This window comes from Bombus impatiens, unplaced genomic scaffold, assembly GCF_000188095.3.
Source record: "Bombus impatiens unplaced genomic scaffold, BIMP_2.2 scf_0036, whole genome shotgun sequence".
NCBI classification, from domain to species: domain Eukaryota; kingdom Metazoa; phylum Arthropoda; class Insecta; order Hymenoptera; family Apidae; genus Bombus; species Bombus impatiens.
In genome coordinates, this window is record NT_176455.1 from 201,768 (window position 1) to 226,979 (window position 25,212).

General features: G+C 30.7%; 3 protein-coding genes and 1 long non-coding RNA gene across 10 annotated transcripts; 2 read left to right on the top strand and 2 right to left on the bottom strand.

Annotated features, from left to right (window-relative positions):
• Positions 1–364: 364 nt before the first annotated feature.
• On the bottom strand, positions 365–5,112 carry LOC100745807 (ATP-binding cassette sub-family B member 6, mitochondrial). 2 transcript variants are annotated; one of them, XM_003485137.4, is made up of 12 exons: positions 4,942–5,112; positions 4,803–4,840; positions 3,927–4,404; positions 3,647–3,846; positions 3,364–3,526; positions 2,952–3,160; positions 2,727–2,873; positions 2,433–2,656; positions 2,069–2,349; positions 1,892–1,992; positions 1,306–1,807; positions 847–1,236 (listed from the first exon to the last, which is right to left on the bottom strand). In XM_003485137.4, the coding sequence occupies exons 3-12, from the start codon at positions 4,233–4,235 to the stop codon at positions 847–849; spliced, it is 2,526 nt and encodes an 841-aa protein (XP_003485185.2). In that variant the 5' UTR covers positions 4,236–4,404; positions 4,803–4,840; positions 4,942–5,112. The 2 variants fall into 2 exon arrangements, with proteins under 2 accessions (XP_033178371.1, XP_003485185.2); XM_033322480.1 differs by lacking the exons at positions 4,803–4,840; positions 4,942–5,112 and having other exon boundaries at positions 365–1,236; positions 3,927–4,235.
• Positions 4,809–7,580, top strand: LOC100745927 (testis-expressed protein 10). 3 transcript variants are annotated; one of them, XM_033322495.1, is made up of 6 exons: positions 4,809–4,982; positions 5,400–5,602; positions 5,661–6,840; positions 6,914–7,151; positions 7,221–7,375; positions 7,452–7,580. In XM_033322495.1, exons 1-6 carry the CDS (start codon positions 4,928–4,930, stop codon positions 7,553–7,555), a joined length of 1,935 nt encoding a protein of 644 aa, XP_033178386.1. In that variant the 5' UTR covers positions 4,809–4,927; the 3' UTR covers positions 7,556–7,580. The 3 variants fall into 3 exon arrangements, with proteins under 3 accessions (XP_033178386.1, XP_033178391.1, XP_003485186.1); XM_033322500.1 differs by lacking the exon at positions 4,809–4,982 and adding an exon at positions 5,127–5,263; XM_003485138.4 differs by lacking the exon at positions 4,809–4,982 and having other exon boundaries at positions 5,262–5,602.
• Positions 7,581–7,643: 63 nt separating this feature from the next.
• Positions 7,644–19,320, bottom strand: LOC100746047 (probable cation-transporting ATPase 13A3). Its single transcript, XM_012388378.3, has 18 exons — positions 18,775–19,320; positions 15,262–15,378; positions 13,805–13,872; positions 13,562–13,729; positions 13,293–13,363; positions 12,957–13,223; positions 12,545–12,749; positions 11,919–12,117; positions 11,519–11,630; positions 11,245–11,434; positions 10,961–11,161; positions 10,680–10,865; positions 10,199–10,573; positions 9,965–10,106; positions 9,719–9,867; positions 9,405–9,633; positions 9,237–9,318; positions 7,644–8,957 (listed from the first exon to the last, which is right to left on the bottom strand). Exons 2-18 carry the CDS (start codon positions 15,275–15,277, stop codon positions 7,910–7,912), a joined length of 3,708 nt encoding a protein of 1,235 aa, XP_012243801.1. The 5' UTR covers positions 15,278–15,378; positions 18,775–19,320; the 3' UTR covers positions 7,644–7,909.
• A 1-nt stretch (position 19,321) lies between these two features.
• LOC105681080 lies at positions 19,322–23,929 on the top strand. Of its 4 annotated transcripts, XR_004462339.1 has the most exons (5): positions 19,466–19,738; positions 20,272–20,385; positions 20,986–21,154; positions 22,518–23,063; positions 23,490–23,929. It is a non-coding gene; the product is annotated as an uncharacterized LOC105681080 (long non-coding RNA). The 4 variants fall into 4 exon arrangements; XR_004462338.1 differs by lacking the exon at positions 23,490–23,929 and having other exon boundaries at positions 19,466–19,744; positions 22,518–23,183; XR_002947266.2 differs by lacking the exon at positions 23,490–23,929 and having other exon boundaries at positions 22,827–23,183.
• The last annotated feature ends 1,283 nt before the right edge of the window (positions 23,930–25,212 follow it).

Genomic DNA, 25,212 nt, shown 5'->3' on the forward strand with positions numbered 1-25,212 from the left:
ATATGGTTACACAAGAAACGAAAATCGCTTTCAAAGTAATTCTTTTCATCTCAAGTAAATTTTACCTGTAACATTATTAAAAATTTAAGACGAGTGGTTCTAGAAAGCTAAAATGCATATTTACTACAAAATTTAATATAAAGATAATGCTTTTATTAATTGTTTACATTACTAGGTAGTGTACGCTCTAGTATGGTTATTTTTTACAAGTTATTATTTTTGGGGTGCACAAGAAGTAACTGTAACAACTCCGATTGATGAATCTGGCTGGGTACCAGATGGAGCATTTGCATGTGAAATTATGCAAACTGGAGCACAGCCTGAAGAGCAAAGCGCTTAATATTATTAAACTTGCATAAAGAAATTAACTGTAATAAATTTTAATTATCTGTCTCTGATACAATAAATGGTGCCAAATAAATGTGAACAATTGAGTAAAAATGTTTATTTACAACTAAGTATGGAACTGATGAGGAACTCTAGTTATCATAAACATTAGTTTATTCATTCTTTTAAAAAATGAGACTTCAATGACATTTGCAAAAAACATTCATCTACAATAATTAGACCATTTTCAATAATAACTCTATACATACATACGTATCATGCTCTGATCATAGTAAACTATCTACAGAGCTAAGAAGTTGCTATCACAAATTCTTCATATAAATTTAAAACAGATATTAAATTAAGATGTATATGTTTGTTTAAATTTACATCTTTTTAGTAAGTTACCCATGTAAGTAACTTGATACAAATAGATTTCTGTCAGTTTTCACAAACAGATAAGTAATATACATTTTTAAAAAATCAATTATTAAATTTAAAGAATAAAATCAAACGTAATTATGATTTTATTGTTTTGCTTTCTGAAGCGTCATCGTTTGAATCTTTGGTAGCCTCCTGATCATTTTGCAATTGTGCTTGCCACATGGAATGGTACTTTCCATTATAAGAAATCAATTCTTCATGTTTGCCTCTCTCTACGATTTCTCCATCTTGTAAAACAAGAATTTGGTCGGCATGTATTATCGTAGATAATCTGTGTGCTATGATGATAGTCGTTCGATTAGCACAAACTTTGTTTAACGCTGCTTGAATGTTACGTTCTGTTTGCGTATCAAGTGCACTTGTTGCTTCATCTAAAAGTACAATCGCTGGTTCTTTCAGTATCGTACGCGCGATAGCAACGCGTTGTTTTTCTCCGCCACTTAAACGGAGACCTCTTTCACCGACCTATGCATAAACCAAATAAAATAAGTATGATGAGGCATCAACAGAATAATTTTATTATTAAACCCATACCTGTGTATCATAACCATTTGGAAATGAAAGAATTCTCTCATGAATGTCCGCGTTTCGAGCTGCTGATATTACATCCGCATCTATAGCTTCAATATGTCCATACTGAATATTGTACTTTATGGTATTATTAAATAATACTGTATCTTGAGGTACAACACCTATAGCTCGTCTCACGGAATCCTGAGTGACGGTTTTAATATTTTGTCCGTCAATCAAAATTGCACCCTGCTCCACATCATAAAATCTGAATAATAGTCGTATAATAGTAGATTTTCCCGCTCCAGATGGTCCAACCAATGCAACAGTCTTTCCTGCTGGCACGACGAAGCTAACATTTTTTAATATAATTTTTTCAGGTGTGTAACTAAATGTCACATTCAAAAATTCTAGTAAGCCACGTTTTACTATTAATGGACCAGCGCCTGGAGCATCAATAATTTCTTGATCTTCTCTCAGAAGATCAAACATATTTTCCATGTCAACAAAATTTTTTTGTATTGCGCTGTATTTAAAATAAAGAAATATAATTATTTTAAAAAAAGGTAATATAATTTGACGCTTAAGTAATACTGGCATAAATACTGACCGATAATATGTTCCAAACCAGTTTAGTGGCACGTAAAGCTGAATGATATAACTCGCAAATAAAACATAGTCACCAATGGTTAAACCTTGTTTGGTTATAACCTATAATCATAAGTTAATTATATATATTTGTTAAATATTTAAATTTGAAACAATTGGAATAACTTTTTGTACTAACCATATGTAAGCAAAGTAAAGAACCAGCAAGCAAACCGCTGCAAACAATTATATTTTGTAAAGTATTTAAAATATTTAATGTTATCATTGATTTCCATTCTGCAGCTTGGAATTCCAATATTGCTTTTCTATAACTATCGACTTCATATGATTCTGCCCCATAATATTTAACAGTTTCAAAATTAAGTAAACTGTCTACACTTCGTGCTTTTTGAGCATTATCTGCTAAGTTCATGCGTCTCTGGAACTTAGTACGCCACTCAGTAACCAAGATTGTAGCAGCTAATGTACAAAAATATTGAAATTTAATAAAAATTCTGTGATTTTAATAATGGATACAGAAGTGTTAAAAATGTAGTATTTGCCTATATAAAGACTCATAGTCAGAAATACAATTAAGCCAAACCACTTGTTGTAAGCAACAACAAAGAATGCAACAGCTACAATGATATCAACAATTGTTGGAACAATTGAAAACAAGATGTAATTGAGAAGATTGTTTACAGAGTCTGTCCCGCGATCCATAACTCTTAAGACCTCTCCAGTTTTTCTTCCTAGATGCCAACGTAAACTTAAGCTGTGTAAGTGTCTAAAAAAACGTTTAGATATAAAGATTAAATGTAAAAGTATAAAAGATTCTACGAAAAAAGATTATTTACCTAAACAATTCTACTTCAATTTCTCGAGTTGTATACTGTTGTATACGAATCCACAGAAATGACCTAAGATTATTTAGTAACCCCATACCACCCGTACCGCCACCTTGTAAGAATTTGAATGCTACATATATTAATATAAGATCCCACCTGTTATGAAAGTTAAACATTTTATGAAATACACCTATTTATTTATTTTTGTAAGATTTTAATGAAAACTTTGTATACCTAAATAATACAGGAATATCAGTGACACTATCCACAATTTTTTTATTATAAATTGGAACATATAAGTTAATTAAACGTCCCAACATAAGTAGTCCAAAACAAAAAGTAACACGGAGTTGGAGCATGAAAGATTTTGGCCATAAAAATGGTATCAAAGTTTTTATCTTATACCATGCATTCTTCCACGTAGAACTGGTATCCTCAGGTCTCTGAAAATATTGTCAAAGCTATATTATCATGAAACACAAAATTTAATAAATAATTAATGTTAACAGATAACTATTTATATATTGATATAACAAATTTCATTTTCTTTATATATTCAAAGCTTTTATTTCATCCAATAGTGATTACAAAACTTTTTTTCAATTAAATTCAAATTATCCACTAAGAATATATTTCACTGACTTACACCTTGATAATATCTTGACCGTGGAGTTGGATCATTATTTAAAGTATGATATTCAGAATCTGTATTGCCAGTTATTCCTGGAGCTTTGAGACCTAGAGCAAAGATAATAAGGTTGCTAACATAACGTAGAATGAACAGTGCCATCTCAATCTGGTCTGTTAATCTGTAAATAGCACACACATACATAAGAACCATCTCACCAGATATAATATACAAATATAGATAGTTCCTTAATCATGTGAGTATTTAGAAAGCTTATTATTATTATTATTCTAAAACTTACGTGTTTAAATGAAACCACCATTCAACATTACCAATATTAACAAACACAACATTTTCTGCAACAAATGCTAAAGTCCAAAAACCCAATAATACAAGTCCATGTCCTTGTGGTGGCACACTTGGTAACAGTTTATGCCTTTCTACCTTTAGTATGTACATTGAATATGGATACACAATTATTGTTAATACTGTTGTGAGAATCTAAAAATTAAAATTCATTATATTCTAGAATTAAAGAATATTATTATATAAAAGAATAAAAAATGAACATAATCTGTTACCATGTAACCATATATTTTATTGTCATTCAAAACTGTTCCTTGTAGAATTATTCTTGCTACACTAAGTATTGGAACAAAATAAAGGAAGAATTTTTGAACATTGTACAATTTATTTCTAGGTAATAAAGTTGCAGCAGTTTCTGTCCCATATTTCCGATACATCCAAAGTTGAACTGTACCAAAAATTAATAAATATGAAGAAATAATTGCAATACTGATAGTGTCCATGAAGCATTTGGACATTCCATGGTCCACCCAAATATCGGAAAAGGTAATATTTGGAGGACAGTAAGTCATCGTAGTATTCATCTTTGACTCTTTCAAACTTAAATTTGCCACTCTTCTAGAAGGTCATAAAAGTAACCCTTTAACGGTAATGTTTGTTATTATATTACAAGTTTACACTATTAATCACCGTATTATTTAATCCATTCACAATTATTTTAATTCATTGTAACTTCTAGTTTATTGATAACATCTGAAAAAGTATATAAGATACATTATATGTATATTGAAAGCTTATATTTAGATAAAATACTGTATCATAATGAGATTATATAAGTTTTATTATGTTTAGAGTTACAAAATTCTAAATATCACTAGATACTCAAATGCCACATAAAATTTATATATTTTTATATAGTTTTACAAATTAACATAGACATTAACTAAAATATATCATAATCAAAAATATCATGCTTATAAACATAAGATAAATCATAACATCATATTTTTATAATATAAATTAATTTCATATTACATCATTTCGCATTAACGAATAATTACAAAAAAAGGTGCAACAGTAAACAATTTTTTCTAGAAATTTATGATGTCATTCTATTTCAATATAAAACGTGAAATAATTAAACTATTTACCTTTTTTTTCTAAACACATTTGCTTCGTCACGATAAACCTGTAATCGAATTAATGTTTTGTAAGACTGAAGATGCAAATATTTTTCTAAAACGACCTAACCTAATATATATAGTCGTAGAGTTTAATGAATCCACTTACAATAATATTGTTACATGAGGATAAGACATCGATTTCAAGAAATAAGAAATCTTTTTACAGACATTTACAAATTATATTCTCTAAATTAAAGAAATTTACATTATATCCGACGTCAGAGTAGAGAAATGCACTTCTACATGTCACTTCAGTTTAATGTATATATGTATATTTAAAAGCACATGACATGACTAAGTAGTTATGTCTATACCTCGTGGGTATATGATATATAACTACGTTTTTATAAGAAAATTTTGAAAATACGAGGTGTTTTTTATTACTTTTACCATATTGTATGCACATTTTTTAACCAATCTGCTATATAGTGAGTAATGACTTACATAAAGTATATTTTTTGTACTAACCTAAAAGTTATATGAACATAACCTAAAACAAATATACATACAATAATTTTTATTAACTAAAATTTGACAGAAATTTATTTCGTTTATACTAATTAGTCATGGCTAAGGGTCATAAACATTTGAAACGCCTAAAGTCTGAAAAAGCAAAGGTAAAACTGAAAGCAAAGAAAACGAAACATTTACCAAAAGGATTAAATGTCACAGATCCTTCATTTAAAGTTAAAAAGATAGTTATACGAGAACAGTTGAAGCAGCATGATGAGACGGACATACTTAGCAAGAGGAAGCTTAATATTAAGGTATTATTCTGTATTTATAATTCTATATTAAGATTCAAAATAAGAATTTGATTTTTAGGAATTATTGTCACGTTTACAACATCATAATTCAACAGTTCGACAAGATGCTGTGAAAGAATTAAAAGAAATTTTGTCAGAACATTCTTTGAAATTATTAAGTTCACAATTTGGACCACTTTTGCAAGGTGTTTGTGCGTTGTCCCTTGATAAAGAGAGAGATATTAGACGTAACTCTTTGAAAGTTTTGAGTCTAATCCTTGGACCAGTTTCTAATGATCAACTTAATCCATATTGTGATGTATTGATTTCCTATTTGAGATGTGCTATGACACATATTGATCCTTATATCAAAGAAGATGCCTTACTTTTCTTGGATGTACTTATACAAAATTGTAGCAATATACTAGCAAGAAACAGTTATAAAGTATTGCCAAATTTTTTAGATATGATTTCCAGATTGCATACAGAAATGAAACCTGGAAGACAATTAGTAACAACCTTAAATTCTAAAACTACTAATGTTAAATGGAGGATAAAAGTATTAGAAAGACTTGCTACTATGTTTAGTTCTATTGTTACCTTTTTTAAATCTCAACAGATTATCAGTCCAGGTGAAAGTGCAAAAGTTATAACTGTGAATAAAAATACTAGATATATTCCTATTTATACAAATATGAATTCTCAGAATTGTGAAGTTGATTTTGAAAGAATTGACAATGAAGGAAGAAATAACAGTAATAATACTTTAGATGCAGATGAACTTATGAGTTATATAGAATTACTCATGCCACTTATATTTGACAGCTGGATTGAAGTATGTCCAGATGAGAAAAATATTGACTACTCTGCACTTCTGATTTCTACAGAAGCATTGGAATTATTAAAAAGTACTGTAGAAATAATACAATTAATAATTGAATGTATAGATATATTATATACAGAATGTGATGTAAATATGAAATTTTGGTTCAAAAGTAATTTCCAGGATTCTTACACAAAGAATTTCGTTTCAAAATTTCCATACAATAAATTAGGTGCTACAGGATGTTTCCTTCCTTCAATAAGAAATAGAAAACGCCAACAAGATTTTGCTATAGATAATTCATATGACATTTGTTTAGGATACAACTTAGCAATTTGTCAAATTTATGTATGGTTTACATCGATACAAAGTGATGATAAAATGATGTCTAAATTAATGAAAAATTATTGCACATCTATAATTAAGTATTTAAATGGTATAGTAGAACCTATTTCTAGCGTTTTCAGTTAAGTTGATAAAACATATATTAATGCTTTTTTCGTTAATAGGGAAACTTGAAATCTGGTCTGACATAAATAATACTGTATTACCACAACTGACTAAGCTTCTGAGAACATTATTTTTAAAAGCAAGTAAAGTTTGGTACAAAAATCACCTTGATTTAAGTGAAACCTTACAATCAGTTGTAAATGCATGTTGTAATCAGTCAAAAAGGGAGATGCAGTTACAATTATTTTCTGTGATTAGCGAGATAATGTTAGATCATACTTTACATGAATTGCACAGGTAAATAATTCTACTATCTTTTTTAAACCTGTCCCTAATGTTCTTACAATAATGTCTAATTTATTATAGGGAAAGTGCATTTAAAGAATTTATCTCAACTTTGCCAAATCTATTGTTAAAGTCAAAAATACATGAAAATACAATACAAATAATAAATAAAATTGCGCTCCGTTATAGAGGTTGGATTCAAAAAGAACTTGTGGCAAATTACAAAGACATTATAGGTAAATATACTTAAAAATATTATATTTATCATTGCATATACGCTTACGAACAATGGCATTATTATTCGTATTACAGAAAACGCTAAAAAGATTGAAATTATCGGATCCGAAGACAACAAACAGTCTCGTCTTATGATATGTAATTTGTTTTACTTCTTAGATACCCAAATTTTCTACTAAGCAAAATAAATATATATTTTACATACATTTTTGTTACAAATTCCTACGAAAACTGTATTTTTCATGTTTTTAATAAATTACTAATAAATTACTATTAAAATTTCAAAAATATTATTCGACATTGAAACATTATTAGTAATATGCAATCGTTAATTTTATTAAATTATTGATAATTACTTGATAATTATTACAAACATACACTATACATATACAACAATTACAAGCATTATTTTGAAAATGTTTGTATCGTTTTACAGCACCACTCTTAAAGTTTCGAAAATACTTCGTAATACTTACGCACATATATTAGTACTGAAAATTGTAAAATCGGGTAAAGTATTTTCAAGGTACGACTTAAACTCTAGTTACCATATTTGTATTTCGTGGTGATTCATCATCAACGAATGAGTAGTTATCAAATGCGTGCAATCCATCATTGTTTTTAGACTTTATTGTCCTATTGTTTTGTAAATTCGTTTTAGTGTCATTATTATAAGATTTCTCCTCTGGATACGTTACGTTAATGATATTTTCTACGCTCGGAGTTAATGGTAAAGTTGGTAATTCTTTACTTAGCGTTGGCCAACTTAAGTTGTTCTTTAGCTCGTGTTCTATTCTTAAATATTCCTTTTTAGATTTCTCAGGTTTGTAAAATTTCGATTTGGATTTTTTCTCAATTAAATACTCTATAACAAACGTTTCAACGAAGAAACAAACTACAAAGTTCGCAAAAGCGAGTGCTAAAATAATAATCCTCCAGTCGTACGCTGGAGGCAAGAATAGTTGAAGCATATTTACTATCCAATTTGCTGGATAAACCGTGATATAAGCGCAAACGATGGTCAATAATATTATGGAAGATATAAATGCAATATTCGTGTAAATGGCTTTTCGATATGGTTTCCCACGTGAAAATATTATAGCCATCGTTATATACTGGAACATAGAAACGCAATAAACGGAATAATTCTCATAACACATATATCCAGTGTCATTGCTGTAAATGAATGGTGTAAACCATGGAAAAGTGCGAACCGCATGATAAGCGATAGTTTGAAAAATCGTCATTATCAACATATGTACAGACAAAGAGAAGATCGACGTGAAACTTAGCAAACTAGTCATAGGAGGTTTTTTTACTAACTGCTTTTCGTACGCTCGAGTTTTTCCGAAAAATGAAGCAAAGTTAACGATAAGACAGATATCGATGAACAGAAACTCCAAATCTGTCAGATCCGAGTCGATCGAGTAGAGAATAATGACAGATAAAAATTCTGTCAATGAATAGGTGACCATAAATTTGAAAATTCCAAATGACGTAACTAGTGCAGCACGACCTTCCTTTATCACCTTTGGTACGCAGGTTATATCCGGTACTTTGGATGTGAAGGGGCTCGCAACGCTAAAAACGATATTTTGCTGAATGTTACTACATAAATATTCAGAATAATTCTAGAAATTTAAGCTAACTCTCCTTGTAAATAGAAAGTTGTTTCTTGTCTCTAAGTGTATAATTAAAAAATAAACTGAGAGCAAGTGTTGGCTAAATTTTTAGAATCATTATATAGTATAAAAAATATATACATAAATTATGTATGATAAACTTGACATATATGAAAGTTAAGTCGCTCGTGGTTATTACGTAAAAAAATGATGTAATTCTTTAGCATTGAGATATTACCTAGATTCTGCTTCGGATAAAGATATGCCTGCATGTGCGGCTCTCAGAGCACCGCAATCATTAGCACCATCTCCACACATAGCTAGGATGATTATAAAACATTTTGAAATGGCTATTGTACAGGATAATGAAATTAATGTACGGTAAATGTTAAATGGCGATGCATACCCACATAATAACCAAGTTGCATTAATTCCAACACTAATTGTTGCTTCTGATCGCTGGTCATCCGGGCAAATATTGCACCACGGACGCAAATTTTTGCTATGATATCTGGATAATGCTCACGCAATAATTGCCATGATTGGCCTGTTAATGCGAATCTATAATTAGTGTTGCCTATATTTCGTTCTATATCTTTCAATTCCAGTATGTTAAGTTTTTTATTATGAAGACTCTGGAAAAAAGAAATAGCCAGCTGTTCTCTTCAATCTTTCTGAATATCAATTTTGAAAATTTCCATTGGAATTTAAGGAATTTACCAATTTTGAAGACATTTCTTGAGCATTGAAATAAATCTCAGGCTGTGATTTATTTTCTTCCATAACTACCGTCACATCTATCACAGATTCTTGCGGCGACAAAATGCCACATTCTTTTGCAACGCTCACTGCAGTCTGAATGTTATCTCCTGTGAATGTGAAAAGTGAGCGAGTCATTTTGCTATCCAACAACTAATACTAATATGTTGAAATGCCATCGTACGGAAATTGCTAAACTCTAATTACCCGTAATCATTAAAACATGTATGTTAGCTGTTCTTAGCTCCTTGATCACTGGTATAGTTGGTGCTTTCAACCTGTTTTCCATAATAACTAAGCCTAGAAATTCAAGGTTCTGTTCGACCGCATCTCGAGGCAATTTCATTATCTATGCAGGATAGAGGAAATTTAATCGAAAATCTAATTGAATATAGAAAATTGGAAGTTTATAAAAAGAAATATCAAGTTGATTATTTTTACCTTATTACTATTTTCGGGTAATTTCGTTTGTCCCATAGCTATCACTCGATAACCCTGTTCTGTGTAACGTTTTAAACAGATCATTATATCTTTCGGTATGGTTTCGGGTTTGCTTAAACTAAGTATCATCTCGGGTGATCCTTTCGTGTAAGCTTTGTACGTATCGGAACCCAGTACGCGTACTATCACAGACATTCGTTGGAGAGAGCTCGAGAATTGATATTGTTGCACTATTCCAATTTCCGATATTTCATTCATATTTTGCGTGAAACTATTGTTTTTTGGCGGTTTCACGATTGTTGGTGCTACGAGATCGTATTTATTCGAATGTTCGTTATTGAACTCTTCTAATATCCATCCGGTACTTTCGAACATCTAAAGCAATAATTAATCTAAATCAATAATTAATCATTCCTTTTTTCAATGATACTTCGATTCAAGGATGATTTCTGTATAATTGTAATTTATTACAGTAGATTACCTTAACGTCTAAAGGATCCCCGCAGAGTGTACCATTTATTAATGTTAAGCTATGACAAACTAACATTCCCTCAAAGAGAAGATGATTATTTAATTTGGGAATAGATCTTTCTGCTTCACCGAGAACACCATTCGTACAAGGCACAATGCCCCACATATCTAAACCATCTTCTGTTAAAGTACCAGTCTGTACATAGAAATATACAAAAGATAATTAACTAATATTATATAATATTCTCAGATTTAATATTATATATGTTATGTAGACTACATTCTTCTAACCTTATCGAAACAGATGCAATTTATACTGCCAGATACGTTAATAACTCTATTACTAATACAGTATATTTGTGCTCGTTTCAATCGTACTTGAGCGTATAACTTTCCTACGGTCATTGCTGCAGGTAATGCTGGTGGAATTACTATTGTTATTATATCTAAAGCTTTTATCACTATATCTCCCGCTGTGATTCCCCTGGATGCCTAGAGAAGAGAATATTTGTGTAATATTTTATTGAAGAAATGCATTAAGCTTTTATTCTTGGAAATGAAAATATAAAATGTACCTTGGTTACAATAGTGTAAATGAAACCGCATGTTGCGATAAGTGCTAGTATGCCAATAAACTTGTAAGAATCTTGATCGAACTTAAAATCTGCAGGGGGTGGGTACAAGATAGCAGCGACCAAAGAACCTTTACTCGTATGGAATCCTGTTCGAATAACTCGAGCTAGAACTGGTTGGTCGTTGTAACTTCTAGCGACGAATGCGAATTAACAGTTAAAAATAGTTTACAATTTACAACGTATGCAATTATGCACAGTTCGAACAAGGTATTACCTTGTTTGGATAATAGTGGTGCCGCTATACATCGTATGATGAGAGCATTCTTTAGAATCGTACAAAACGTGACGCGATGGTAATGGGGTTTTCGTTACGGGTACAGATTCCCCTAAAATTTTATTCAGTAAGTGAAAACTAATTAATGCAGTAATCAACAAGAGTATTCGAACACTTGTAGAAACTCTTTACGAATGTTATTATTTGTGTTAATACGAAAAATTTTGAAAACTACAATGAGACTATCATGATTGTATTGATAAAATTTGAAACAAATGTGTATTTAATACAAGTTTTATATAATACAAATAATATGTAAATAAAAATGTTTTAGGTGGGTGTTCAAAAAATTTCGTGAAACATTTACAATTAGTTACTATTAGTTTGTGACTAATCATACCAGTCAGCATCGATTCGTTTAAAATGCATTGTCCTGTTAAAAGTACCGCATCGCAAACGACAGTGGCCTGATGCTTGGGTAGTTCTATGATATCACCTGGTACTAAATCACTGCTCGGTATATTTTCTGTCACTTTAGAGTTCCTGTACACGCGAACTGTTTCCGTGGATGTGACTGTACCGTGAAGATTGATTTGATTCTGCAAAACGTTTCTCGTTTCAACATGAATATAGGATTCAAAGAGGTCTATGGAAAATTTACATTTACGCTTTGGGCTTTAGACGTTTATAAATGGACTCTGGATTGCTGTAAAATTTCTAAGAAGAAATTACCTTACATACACTGTTCCAGTACATATTATAGAATAAATATAGCGAGGTTGTAAGAACTAGGAAACAAATAACTAGGAAAGGCCTTCAGTTTAATTATTCAGGAACAGATCTGAACTAGTCTTTTCTACGCATTAGCCTAATCTAGATTAGTAAAATATAACGTTATAAAAATTAGACTTTTGATAAAGCTAACAAGCTTCCCGGTTAACTTTAATCCAAAATAAAATTCTTTTACGTTTTACTTAAATAATGCCCGTTTCAGAACGCAATAAGATTTTAGAATAGCGTTTTTACCTTACGGGTTTGTATTATAGAGCTGATAATTCCAAACAATGACATACATATGATTGCTGCGGTATAGTATAAATAGCCTTCTGTAAACCACACACACAGAGTAAATACTTGAAAAATGTAAAATGGATTCAAGACTTCTAACAATAGTAATACGCCTATATTTTGCACAGGAACGCCGATTTCATTGCTTCCGTATACGATCCGTCTATAAAATGAGAAGAGATATCAGAATAATAATCATTAATTTCGAATAATACTCTGAATGTTAAATAAAAAATGAATGTAATGAATTAAATATGTATAATGTAATACGGCGTTTTGTTTGTTGGAGTAATTGCTTAATTATTCCGAATCTTTTAAAATCATGATGTGAATGCATAAATTATCACTTATTAGATTACTTTATCACTACCTAAGGCATTGTTCTTCCTTAGAGAGTCCATGATTATTATTAAGATTAAGATCCGAACACAGTGTGTACTTGTCTAGGCCTACCAATCTAGAAAATGTATTTTGTGTAACGTCCCAGATGTAACATTGCTTTTTACACCAGAAAGCTCTGACCTCGTACATTTCACACTGTGTGCCATTCTCTAAATTAATCTTCAACTTTTTACACCTGATTTTCTCCACGAACTCCTCATCATTGCTACCCAAATCTCTGAATAAATCCCGGGTACTAATAAAAAAGAAAATCTATTTGAATCTGTGAAGATTATATTGACAGGAAGTTCAGAACTGAACCAACCTGATATTCTTTGCCGAGATAGTCTTCACATCCTTCACGAAATATGATTTATATTTTCCTTGATAGTTATCCTAGATACGAAATTATATCCATAACTATTAATTAAATAATTTATGTTAATCCGAAAGATTAGTTTCTTCGTGGATATTTTAAATAAATATGTTTTGAAGGATGAAATGGTCGAAATTTTGAATATTCGATACGATTGATATCTATATTTTTAAAAATTGATAAAAAATTTCTAATGACGCATAGTTCAAAATTCTTACAGTTATAAGCAATTTCGTGGCACAACTCAAAGAACATTTGTTGTGAGTAGCATAGAGATGTAATTGGGGATACCAGTGGAACAAGAGTCTGATCCACCCGATGGTTAATACGTAAGAAACATAAGTCAGGATACTTTTAGATCTGCTCTTTTCGAATCCATAAACACGCTAAAAGTAACATATCAAGTTTAATCAAGATATCTGTGAAATTGTGCTATAGAATAAATTATTGTAGATACTCACCATGTCTTCATCCTGACCAGTATGAATCTTCTGCCACTGCACTCTCGATGTTTGGTCATCCTTTATCCCTAAACAAAGAAAATCATAAAAATACAATGATTTCGCTTTTATTTTAAATGTTAGACCGTGAAATATTTCTCGACATTCGATACACATAACGTGTATTAATGAGAGAAATTTTTCGAATAAAACTGCTATTATATGTTTTGTGAAAGATTACGTAACAGATAACTTTCATTGGTGACATTTTTCTCTTATATTTTTACTTCCGCAAATATCCAAGGTGACAACTTTTATTGAACCACCTTATACATGTGTACGAATACTTCAGTGAAAGTTTTTGCTTCTGATAATTATACACTATGAAACATTAGTGACCTACACTACGTATTAAACATGTAATTAAATACGTATTAAACATGCAGTTTATCGATACATATTATTTTTTATATAATTCCTTTTGTTCTGGCAATAATAATCGAATCGATATCAATTAATAGCAAGTTACTTGTAGTTGTAAAAATGTCGGTCTTTTCCTTTTTTTTAGATTTAATGGTAGAACTCAAGTGCAGATTTCTGACGTCTTACGTTATCGTTGCGATGAATCAAAGCTGTTCGCGCGAATCACTCGAAGGAAACGTTTTCCCGTTAGAAACGATAATTCCTTGGCAAACACTATCCGGTTATGTCGCGATAGTGTTCGCTCGTTATCAGGTCATCAGACGTGATTTCGTCTTAGATAAAAAAATATATATTTATAAGGATTCTGCGGAAATTTGTCATTAGCGATAACTGAGGAACGTGCAACAGCGAATCTTCTTATCGCTCGCAAATAAAAATTCTTTGGTTATACGTATTTGAAGGTTCGCGAATCTCGGTTGTTGACGCTATTGTCAGTTCGAAAGATTAGCGAACACGTGGATTGGTGCCGTTTACAAACAATTGCTTATTTTATCAACGTATCATTGTTTTATTTACTTTTTTATTTTATCATTAGAATAATATTTTATTTGCTTCAATATCTCCTTCCGTTTCAGGATGTGTTTACTTTCAGTAACTGAGTTGTGGGTGTTTATGAAATATGCAAATTTACTTTTTTATGAACACAGAAGTGAAAGAAGTGAAATCTACGCAGAGATTTGTTTCATCCGCTAAATATCATAACCAGTAGTATGCTCTGAATATTGTATATATTCTTGAGTAATAATTCCTTGAATTTCCTACAGATACATAAGTAAATCTGCAATCTATATAGTTTAATTTCTTCTTTATTTGATAAAATATGTAGATCTCTAAATTGATGGCGGTATCTTAGAGATTCTTGTCATAACTATTTTGAAACAATATCTTCGATTCGACCTTTCCATCCAGAATTTATACGTGAGAAGACTAAAAAATCGATAGCAGCAGAAATATAATCAGAAGATGTTTTTGAATATACGTCACACATGACTCACCATTGGATGTTGTCATAACTTTAAACTTTTGCTGCTGATGGTCCTTTCGAGTTCTCAAGTTCTTTTCTTAAACTTGAGACGCCGTCAAATACGGATTTCCGCTTGTACAAGCCGCAGCTAGAATAAAATGTAAAATTTTCACATAAATGAAGAGAACTTGCTATTGGATAATTTTAGAAAATCAATGATCTTTCGCATATAAATAAATGATCAGATGCAAAAGAGATGAAAAGATCGTGTTTAAATGATCGTGTTAGACCTAATTGTAAATGAAGAACAGATGAGCATGTTCCTTGCGAGGAATTAAACGGCGTACGGAAGGAATACTAATGCGGTTATTTCGTGAAAGAAGACACTGCCAGAACAGATAGGTAGGTCAAATAGGTAGTTCGACACTGAACATGATTACAGTGACCGTGCACTTGAATTACCACATAATAAGTTGTTGGCGAGTCAAGTGGCGAAATTACAGCCAGCCACGTGTACTGACTAATCTATGCAATGTTATTCAAGTTTTCGATCAAATACAACCAAATGCAAGTGAACAACAAGACAATTTGAATGTCCATCTACGTACACCGGTGAACAGACCAATTAAATTATTCTACCTTTTAGATAATACTTTTCTATTGTTAACAAGACAGTTTCTTTCTTCACACTGCCTTCATCGTTATTTTTAACACTGAGTCGACAAATTAAAAAACGTATAATATCATACCACAAGGATAAATATGTTTTTGCAAAAAGTACACTCTGCGCATAAATGATTCTAATGCAACGATAATTCGATTTTGAGTAGCATAGAATTTCTACATAATCTTCAGAGAGTCTATGTCATAAAGACGAATGATCCATCATTTATTAAACTATCGTACAATTATCTGTTATTAAAGAAAAAAGAATTGAAATATTCATTCAAAGGATTAACAGACTATGAATGAGTAATGCTAAAAAAATTTTTGAAACAACTTTTATGCACAGAACTGTTCTCTAAAGACTTATCCTTCTTTTGATTGACGTTTATCTCAAAAGAACAAGAAGCATACAAGCGATCTAATCTGGCTCTTACTGCATAAATTGAAGTTCTTAGCATGTTCAGTCTCGCCACCTTTCATTTCCTCATTTCTGATTTAAGATCTCCGTAGACCTTGCAGAACTTTTTTTTTTTGTCCAGCTCCTTCGATCAATGACGATATAAACGTGTTCGTAGTTCACCTTTTCGTATCAAAGCTTTGTATAAATTTCACAATCAGTAATATCAAACAGAGTTGTGGACATTTTTTCAACAACTGTCCAAGGTTTGATTGTATCGGAAATCAAATTGCGATACATTGGAAAGCTGCATCATGGACATATATTTTTTTCTCTGTGATATCATTCTAGTATGAACCGGTTGAAGAATAAGATAAAATAGGATTGAAAGCACGTGTCCTGTTATTTCACTGTTATCGTACAATAATCATGCTGGCTAAAGTATTCTTAGATGATTAGTTCTTTTATTTACCATCTGTTACACACGCGTTCATAGTATGTTATTCATTCATTGTAGAAAAAGATTCTAAGATGTAGGCTGTCGCAATATCTTCCGCTTGAATTGTCATTTTTAACATAAAATGACGACTAATAACGATAATTTGTTTTTGTATTCTAACGTCATTCAGATCTTGATATAACAGAGAAATAATTACGATCCTGACTTATACGTGAACGCATTTTTATTTAATGGAATTCTACGTATACTAATAGCTCTAATTAACTCGATAAACTTCATCTGACTTCGTAGTAAAAATTGTATAGAACGGTGAACATTACTTTTAAGTCACAATTCGTGTTAGTTCTGTATCAGAGTTTTCCAAGTTTCTATCAACGGATTAAAACTTCAATTGCAAGAACAGCCGAAAATATCTGCAACATATTTCAGGCGTATTAAAATTTACTATGACAAAGGTAATATATTTATGATAATTTCAAGAACTTCTAATATAGAACAATATATTGCCGACATTTTGTCAAATAAAAGATACTGTTAATATATGTAATAGAACAATTGATATGTAATAGAACAATTCTTAAAAAAAAAAAGACAATTTGTATATTTGAATATGGTATGTAAGTACTTTCTTCGACATTCTATTGTAATAAGTAAGTGTATTATAGTTAAATAGTTCTTTCGACGTTTAATTACAAGAAACCCAATAATTTATCGACTTTATTTTTTCATTTTATAAAGAAGTTATAAAAAAAATTAATTTACTCATTACTCTGAATGAAATTTATACTAGGGCGCAATGTATAGGCATTGACAAAAGAGTGTAAAGATAATAATTTGTTTTTTATGTATGTATGTGAAGTACATTTTAGCGATAACAAAAGTAATACGTTTAAACCTAATTTATCAGTAATCAGTACATAAATTCCAAGGTAAAGGAGACATAGTAGTATTGTGGAAATATGATATTTGCATGGCTATTACTCCATACTATGTATAAACATTATTGTTTATACATAGTTGCATGGAGCCGATAACGGCAATGCAATGTCCATTTTATTGTGAAATGCGTGTCACGAAAGGCTTTTATGCGAATGGTGTTATTTACCATGTCATTAGAAATGCAACTCGCGCTTCTATACTTTTAGGTACAAGTCATTGCATAATGCAATACCCGCAACTTTAGTAACTCGTTCTTTCGCAAAGATCAGTGATCTGTGAATGAGAAATGGAAAAGAGAAACAGAAATTGATGTCTCATAGAAAAATTCGCGGTTGCGTGTATCGTTTATAAAAAGCTACTTTTCCTTTTCATTCGTGCTGATTTAAATGTTCAAACTCTACTGATTGATGAATTAAACTGTTACTTTCACTATGGTTGCTTGTTTCCGGTTCATTTTTATCAATGGCTAGAATAAATCGGCGAATGTATGTATATCGTTACATTATTTGGAACAATCGGAAATTATATTTTGATGGTAAAATTAATCAAGATTCTATAAAACAAAAACAAATGAAAGATTAGTTTGTGAAATGTGATGGTACAATTAAATAGTTGGCGATAAATAAATAGATACTAAAAAATATTTTTACTTACTGATTTGCTTACCGAAATAAGTACAAAATTGTGTGCAGTTTACGTTATAAAGAGAATACAAGAAATAGTCTTCTATTCTTCATTTATTATCGAAGAAAGCAATTATCGCAACATAAATTGATAAATAATATCGCAAATTTGATGTTGTTTATGCTATAGTGAATACACCTTAGAATGAGTGCTGAAAACGTATGAAATATTTACAGTGGCTACAAAAAAAATTTGTACATATTCTTATTTTGCAATTGTCATCAGCATCTATACATTCTTTATTCATAATGTTAATTTTTTGTAATCGCATGAAAGTACTATTATAGGATACGAAATTTATCATACTTGAATCTAATTAATTAATATGTGAGTATTACAGCAAATGCAATAATGTACAAATAGCTTTTGTAGCTGTTGTATAAATAGAAGAAACATACTCGAATTTTTAGTAATCCTTCCCTTGGTCCAATCCCTTTATTTTCACGGGGACGTAGTCCAAGGCTTGTGCACGAGTACGTGCATTCCCAACGAACTTTTAATCGAGCAATTTTCACCGCTACTATATCTTCACAAGAAACGCGAAAGATTTACAAGTAAAGTTCTTGGCTGTAATTTTTGCTCGCTTTTGTGTTCAATATTACCGATACTAAATCGTAAACTCACTATGATTACGACTTATCGATTTTACTTCTTTACTTCAAGGATCATTAAAAGGAAATATTGAAGTCAAAATCAACAATGATATATATCGAATCGTGTATGGTATCAATATATCGAATTATAGTAGGAAATGTCACAAGGTCGACGTTTTAATCGTGATCGAATCAAAAATCGATAATGTACACTTTACGAAGATCGATCGGGAATATCAAACGTTTTGTTAAAATGGTTTCGTGATAGTACAAGAAAATTCTAGATAGATTCAATCAATCGAAGTGTCCTATCATTTCAACGAATGCACCACTACCTGTTTCGCGCCACGCACCCGGCTATACTGTGCCATTCTGTACCTCTCCTGTAACTCTGGTGTACGAATTTATCCCCTCTCGGTCTAGCTATCGACGATCGCTCACTTTTCTCGCGGCAGAACTTACCAATAGATCGCACACCGATACATATTTAACTCCTTTTCCTGTGGCGACACGTGACTTACGTCAAATCGACGAACTAATTTCGCAAATGGGAGCAGGTGAAAACACGATTATTTGAACAAATCAAGAGCACGTACAGCAACTTACGAAAGTATTCGAACACTTGTAGAAATCTTTTACCACTATATTCTGTGTGTTATACGAAACATCTTGAAATTTCAGTAACAGTGTAATGAGACCGGTTATCACGGTTATATTGGTACAGCCTGAAATAAATCTGAAAATGTGCATGGAAGCCACAACGTATTTAGTGGAAGTACGTATTTTGTAGAAATCACAAAAGTATTTAGATCGGTATTAATAGAAATTTGTTTTATCTAGTAAATATCATAATAAATACTCTACTTTGAATATTTCATATATTTTTGCATATTGTATGCATTGTGTACATTCTTGCACCTTCAAATTTCCTATAAATACACTAAAGATGTTTACACATAATCGTATTCATTGCAACATTTATGTAGTGATTAATTAGCTCCAAGTATATTAAATAGCATGTCATTTACTAATATTTTCATTATGATTACAATAATTTGATACTACGAAAATGAAATATAGAATCTGATAAAAAATGGCTTGATTGAAAAATAAGGCTATGTGCAAATATTTTTTGTAGCCACCGTCTATAAAAATCTGCAATTTATTAATAAGCCTAAATATCCAGTACGATCATCTTTAACACTTATTACATGTTTTAAATGGCTATTTATGTTTTATATTAATATTTTACTAAATATATGTTTGTAGTAACTATTTTGTAACTTCTATATATATTTTCAGATCAGTTTCAGATTTAACAAATATAATGAAGATAATCATGTCTCATTAGAGCAATAACGAAATTTCGAAATGTTTTATATAACACCTATAATGTATACATAAAAATTGGTTATAGTAAGTGTACAAATATTTTCGTCAGTTTTACTGATAGATTTTAGTGATATCACTTCATTGACGTCAATAAGTCTGTGAGGTGGAAATTCATTCACTCGAGCGTTTCATGTATCATACAGCACGCGCGATACTGTTCGATAAAGAAATGCCTTTCACTTACATATATCCGGAAGCATGGCAATGATATTTTATTAATACACTACTTATTGATTTTACTGATACATTGTATATTTCATTGAAATAATTTGTTATCTTGTAATATCTTATAATCTCGTGATAAAAAAAGATAAAGATAATAATCGAAATTTATATATAATTAATTAAAATTAATTGTTGGTATAAATCATATATTGCTATTTTGGAAATATAAGAGAGATGAAAGCTATTTATTTATAAAAAGCATAAAATAGTTCTTAAACTATTTACCTCATTATTATACAGAATTATATATTTCGTCAATTTGTTGCTTCATAATGAGAGGAAAAGATAATGTAATAGAAGAAAGGTATATGTGATTAATTAAAAAAGAGAGAAAAATCTTTGATGTAGATCATATACCGGTGAAGAACTTGTATTTAGAGATTATTATTTATTTTCTAGTTTCACAACGTTCCGCGTAAAAGATGAATTACGATAGCAACTGCAAATGACGAGTAGCTGCAATGCATTGACAAGTACTCGGAGATGCAAATTAACATCTACTCGTTAATGAAAATTTCGCATAGCTGTTCATATACGATGAGATTATTTCGCGTTTTCAACAACAGAGGTAATGCATTTAGCTTATTGTAAAACCTGTTTTTTTCTTTTATTCTGTGAAACATTTTATTTTGTCTGGACAAAAGTAAATGTCAATCGACGACGTTCACAGATAATTTGTTAGATTAAACATATAATTGATTTAGTGCTTAATCACATAAATCACTTTGCGTTAATCTGAGATCCGACTTTATCTGAAGTCGTTTTTATATAATTGTGTTGATATAATTATATAATTTATAAAATTATCTTACCTTAATACATATTTGATATAATTTCTTTTTAATATCTTTTATTTCCATCATTTTCTATACTGCAATATATTGTTTTACGTTTTTCCTCGTGCATTATTATTTAGGACACACATTCATTTCTTACAGACAAGACAGTAGCGCGTGGTTTGAAGGCCTAATTCTATTTTGGCACTTAAACATCCAAGCTTATCGTTTAATATCCACAATATCTTCCTTGTCAACTACAACTCAAAATACCTTTCAAATTGATATATTTTTGCTCGTAATTGCGGCTTTTCGAATATTAATGGCGATTTAATAATGATAAGGGATTGTCAATATGGATTAGTTTTGCACGTGATGGCAATTAACACAAAACGCTCAAATAATAATAATAACAAGAATAGATACTAATAGTGTTTATTGCTGCAAAATTTTGGATTGACGCAACTTGAGCGCTCAAAAATTTTGTGTAAACTTGGTCTAGACAAAAAAGGAGCCTATTTAATAGATTTAAAATATTTCGGGTTTTACTTTTTTATATGAACGTCGAATTTTAGTTTCTACTATTTGGCGAATAAATAGGCCGAATGTATGATATGTAAATAACCATATATTTTCCATTTAGAAATGGGTGTAATAAAATAGAGCAAGCATACAGTCTGAGATATATTTATCAAACAGCGATATTTCAGATAAAAAGATATGCGAATAATATCGCGAAAATGCCTGATAATAACATTGTTACGTGTCGCGCTCATCAGCAGAGACATCCTCAACATGATCGCTTATCTCGAGACACACAGTCTAACATGAGCCACTGTCATTTGCGGTAATCTTACCGGTTGCTGATTTTAATTTCGAAAATTATTGATCATAATATGTTATTTTCTGACATCCGTGTTATTATATTATGTCGTAAAATTTTGCCGCAACTAATGGCCAATACTTCTTGAAAATCAAAAAGTAAAGGAAGAATAAATATTTATTTATTGCTATTTCACTAATCCTTACGGTTAATAAATAATATAATGGCGCTAAAGATGTAATTACTTCATAGGTTAGTGAACTTAAAATAGAGAAAGAATCATAATTTATGAAACTAATAATTCCTATAAAGTTAATTTTTTCTGCTTTTAGATCAAAAATGAGGATGGGAGAAATATTTTGGAAGTATGGATTTTGAATTATAAACGTACAATATAATATAAGAATAAAACTTTTAATCAATCAAATGTAGGTATTTATAAAAATCACAATCAATCAAGAGAAGATCACGACGACAGTGCTCCGATCTTAAACGTTTTCTAAACAAAATAAATATTTTTTGACGAATCTACGTATCTGCATTGCATACCCTTACAAGATTACTGTCTCGTTTACACCTTAATCAGTCAAGCTTATCGAATGTCTCTTTAAATTTATAAATGGCGCAATTTATATTTGCAGGTACAACAAAACAATGAATTAAATGAGCTCAAATCAATAATGAAGTACATTTGCACATACTTTAGACATTTGTTTTATTAGAACAAATATAAGGTCCATAAATTACCACATTGAAAACATTCTTGAAAATCATCAGTATATGTCTGGAAAGCTACAAATTACTCTCTAATTAGAAAACGCTGCAAAAAGAACTCTGACTGTAATTTAAAATTCTTTTGATTCTATTTGAAATCTTACGTAAGTACATAATTATATGGAATTTTTTGCAATACCGAGGGCGAGATTAGAGATCGAACTTCGTTCAACATAAAATTTATCGATGGAATGGAATATGAATCATTGGAAAATCTACCTACAGAAAAACACTTTTCAGACCAGTTATAAGATTAAAAGTTTGTATTTCTTTAGAAATTTTCAAATCAATCATGAAAAGAGGAAGCGAAAAAGTAAATTATCATAATTCAAAGTACAATGAATAGGAATTAGCTCTGAAATCATCATTTCCACTCTTCGCGTCGATGATGTTTGTTGCTTTCTTATCATAAGATCAAATATCTGCATTACTTTCTGGTTTAACTAGCGGATCGTGTAATCACAAATTAATTTTCATTTACGTGTTTTCACCCGCATGCTCATATGCTGTATGATTTTATTATAACGCAGGTATCTGTCTCACGAAACTAATGCGAGTAAATTGCACTTCATAATCACACGATCGTACGCCTAGATGCCTACCATCGGATAATCAGGGCATATCAAGGTTGATCCAATAGATCCCCATTGGCGTACATGCGGGTTGTATTATAAAGATCTCACTTATGAAGATTCTGCATCATCGGTCCTACGCTTGTGATCGGCGAGGGCTGATATCCAGGCTAATGTCAGTGAAATTAAGATCATTGCTGATGCAAGTCTGCACCTTCAAGTGTCCTCGAAATATTTAATCGCCTATATTATTTCCAAATTTCACTAGTTATCTCTCTTTTAACGTAATTTGCATTAAATAACAAATATTTAGATAGTTCCATTGAAAAGTATCTAATCAAATATCGCAAAATACATCCCCGACAGTATTTTTTAAATAACAAATTTTTCGCAAAAAAACATATTATCCACTCCTAAATGCGCTAAAAAGTATAAAATAATTTCTTTTTTATTTATATTATATTCGGACACATATGCAATAATGGTTCAAGTCACCTACTTACTTACAGCACAACATATTCAATATATTGCAACCTTTTCGAAGACGACGCAAAATGCCGTGAAATGTTTCTAGTTTAGCAATACTTGAGGTCTATATTAATAAATTTCAATCTTTATATGATTCAAATTTCAACAAATTTATATTTTATTGCATTAAATTGCGATATATTATAGCACAATGTTACCAAGAACATGTTTTAATAATGGCCAAATTAGTAAGCGTCGCTTGTATCCGAGCGGATACAAATTGCACTCAATGTATTAATAGTGGACAGATTAAGGAAATTATGTGTACATCAAGCTAGTCACTAACTTAAGATACAATCATTACAATTATCGATGTTATATAATTATAAATAGAAACAGATTATTAGCGTATTATATATTATTAGCGATTTATATATTAGTAGTGTATTAGTGGTCATTTATTTTTATCTATTTATTATTTATTTCAATTTTTAATCCTTTTAAACGAATCTGGAGAATAATGTTTTTTATGGCGGAAACACGAGTTGAAGCCTATATTGAAAATCACAATCGTCGAACAATTTCCTCATGCAGAGTAAATTACTGAAATAGCGCTCGCAGGCTGCTGCTTTGAATGCAATACACGAGGAAGGAGTAATTCTAGAGGACCATTGCATACAATAAAATCAGCCAAGGAATCACGAGTTATGTTGGGACGAAACATATCAATTTCTGATGGTTTGATAAACGACACAATGAAAATCGTAAATGAATTTACATGGTCAGCACTTCGAAGAAATCAGCTAAAAGTGGGAAAATTGTCGGAGTATTAATACTTACATAATTTGACGGTGAATCCATTGCAAGCAGATTCAAAGATACTGATAGCTACATTTCAATATCTCCAGTAGTAACAACGAAGGTTATGGAGAAATTGAGCGAAGAATATTACCCTTAATTCTAAGTTGGACAGTAACGGTATATAAATTACAAGAGACTACGCTAAATAGAGTAATTGATCTTGGCAAAAAAAATTTCACCAAGATCTACGTTGCTCTCAGTCGTGTAAAAAATTTGGACAACTGCCCAATCTTATCGCTTCCACCGACGAGTTTGTGAAGGAACTATCAGACACAATGAAATAAAATGGGTGAATAATAATAGGTCATTTGCAATAACAATAGTTCACAATAAACAAATTGGAAAAATTTTG